Source organism: Acanthisitta chloris, unplaced genomic scaffold, assembly GCF_000695815.1.
Source record: "Acanthisitta chloris isolate BGI_N310 unplaced genomic scaffold, ASM69581v1 scaffold2081, whole genome shotgun sequence".
Classification (NCBI taxonomy): Eukaryota; Metazoa; Chordata; class Aves; order Passeriformes; family Acanthisittidae; genus Acanthisitta; species Acanthisitta chloris.
In genome coordinates, this window is record NW_008656377.1 from 13,764 (window position 1) to 14,432 (window position 669).

Sequence of the window (669 nt, forward strand, 5' to 3'; positions counted from 1 at the left end):
TAGGGAACTTTAACAGCAAGTATTGACTTTTTTTCCCCTGTTTAATACCAGGATCTTATGTCAGTAACACGGACAAAACACTGAGGATCTGCAGAATATCAGTTATGGTACATGTATTTCTGCTTCCCATGGTTTCCTGCAGGCATTAAACTGGAATCACATATAAGCATAGTGAGTGTCTCAGGAAGAACTTGTTCTTCCTTATAAGCCATCTCAGCACTACAGCAGATGGGCACAGACTCTCTTGCTAAAAGCACAGAGACAGAAAGAAAGAGAGAGAGAGAAGAAAGTTGCTTACTGTTTCGAGGCTTCTCCTCATCCATGCCTTCATCTTCATTTTCTGGGTCAATATCTTCTGCTTGAGTTATCCAGTCTAAGTATCCCTTCAAATCCTCCTCTAGCTGCTGTTTCTCCCGTAACTTCTGGAAATCGCCTCGAGCCTTAGCCTTCTCTCTTTCTTTGGAAAACTCCCTAGCAAGAGGGAGGGACACGACATGGGTGGAGGAAGGAAGAGATGGAAAAACAATGGGTTAGATTGATTTCCACTATAAAGTCTCCTCAGCCTGTGCAGCACACCCAGCTCTGTCCACTAAGACAGACATGAATGAAGCATCCCTGCTAGATACACATGTAAAAAGTTGGAGTGTCCATATTTCTAGCAATACTTAG

At 43.0% G+C, this 669-nt stretch overlaps 1 protein-coding gene across 1 annotated transcript in view; it reads right to left on the bottom strand.

Moving 5' to 3' along the window:
• Positions 1-298: 298 nt before the first annotated feature.
• LOC103811332 (voltage-dependent L-type calcium channel subunit alpha-1C-like) overlaps positions 299-669 on the bottom strand; it is a gene marked incomplete at both ends in the record, with an annotated part of 56,888 nt that continues 56,517 nt past the window's right edge. Inside the window, one exon of the mRNA XM_009084299.1 lies at positions 299-471. Within this exon, the coding sequence (XP_009082547.1) occupies positions 299-471 (173 nt within the window). The remainder of the gene's footprint in view (positions 472-669) is intronic.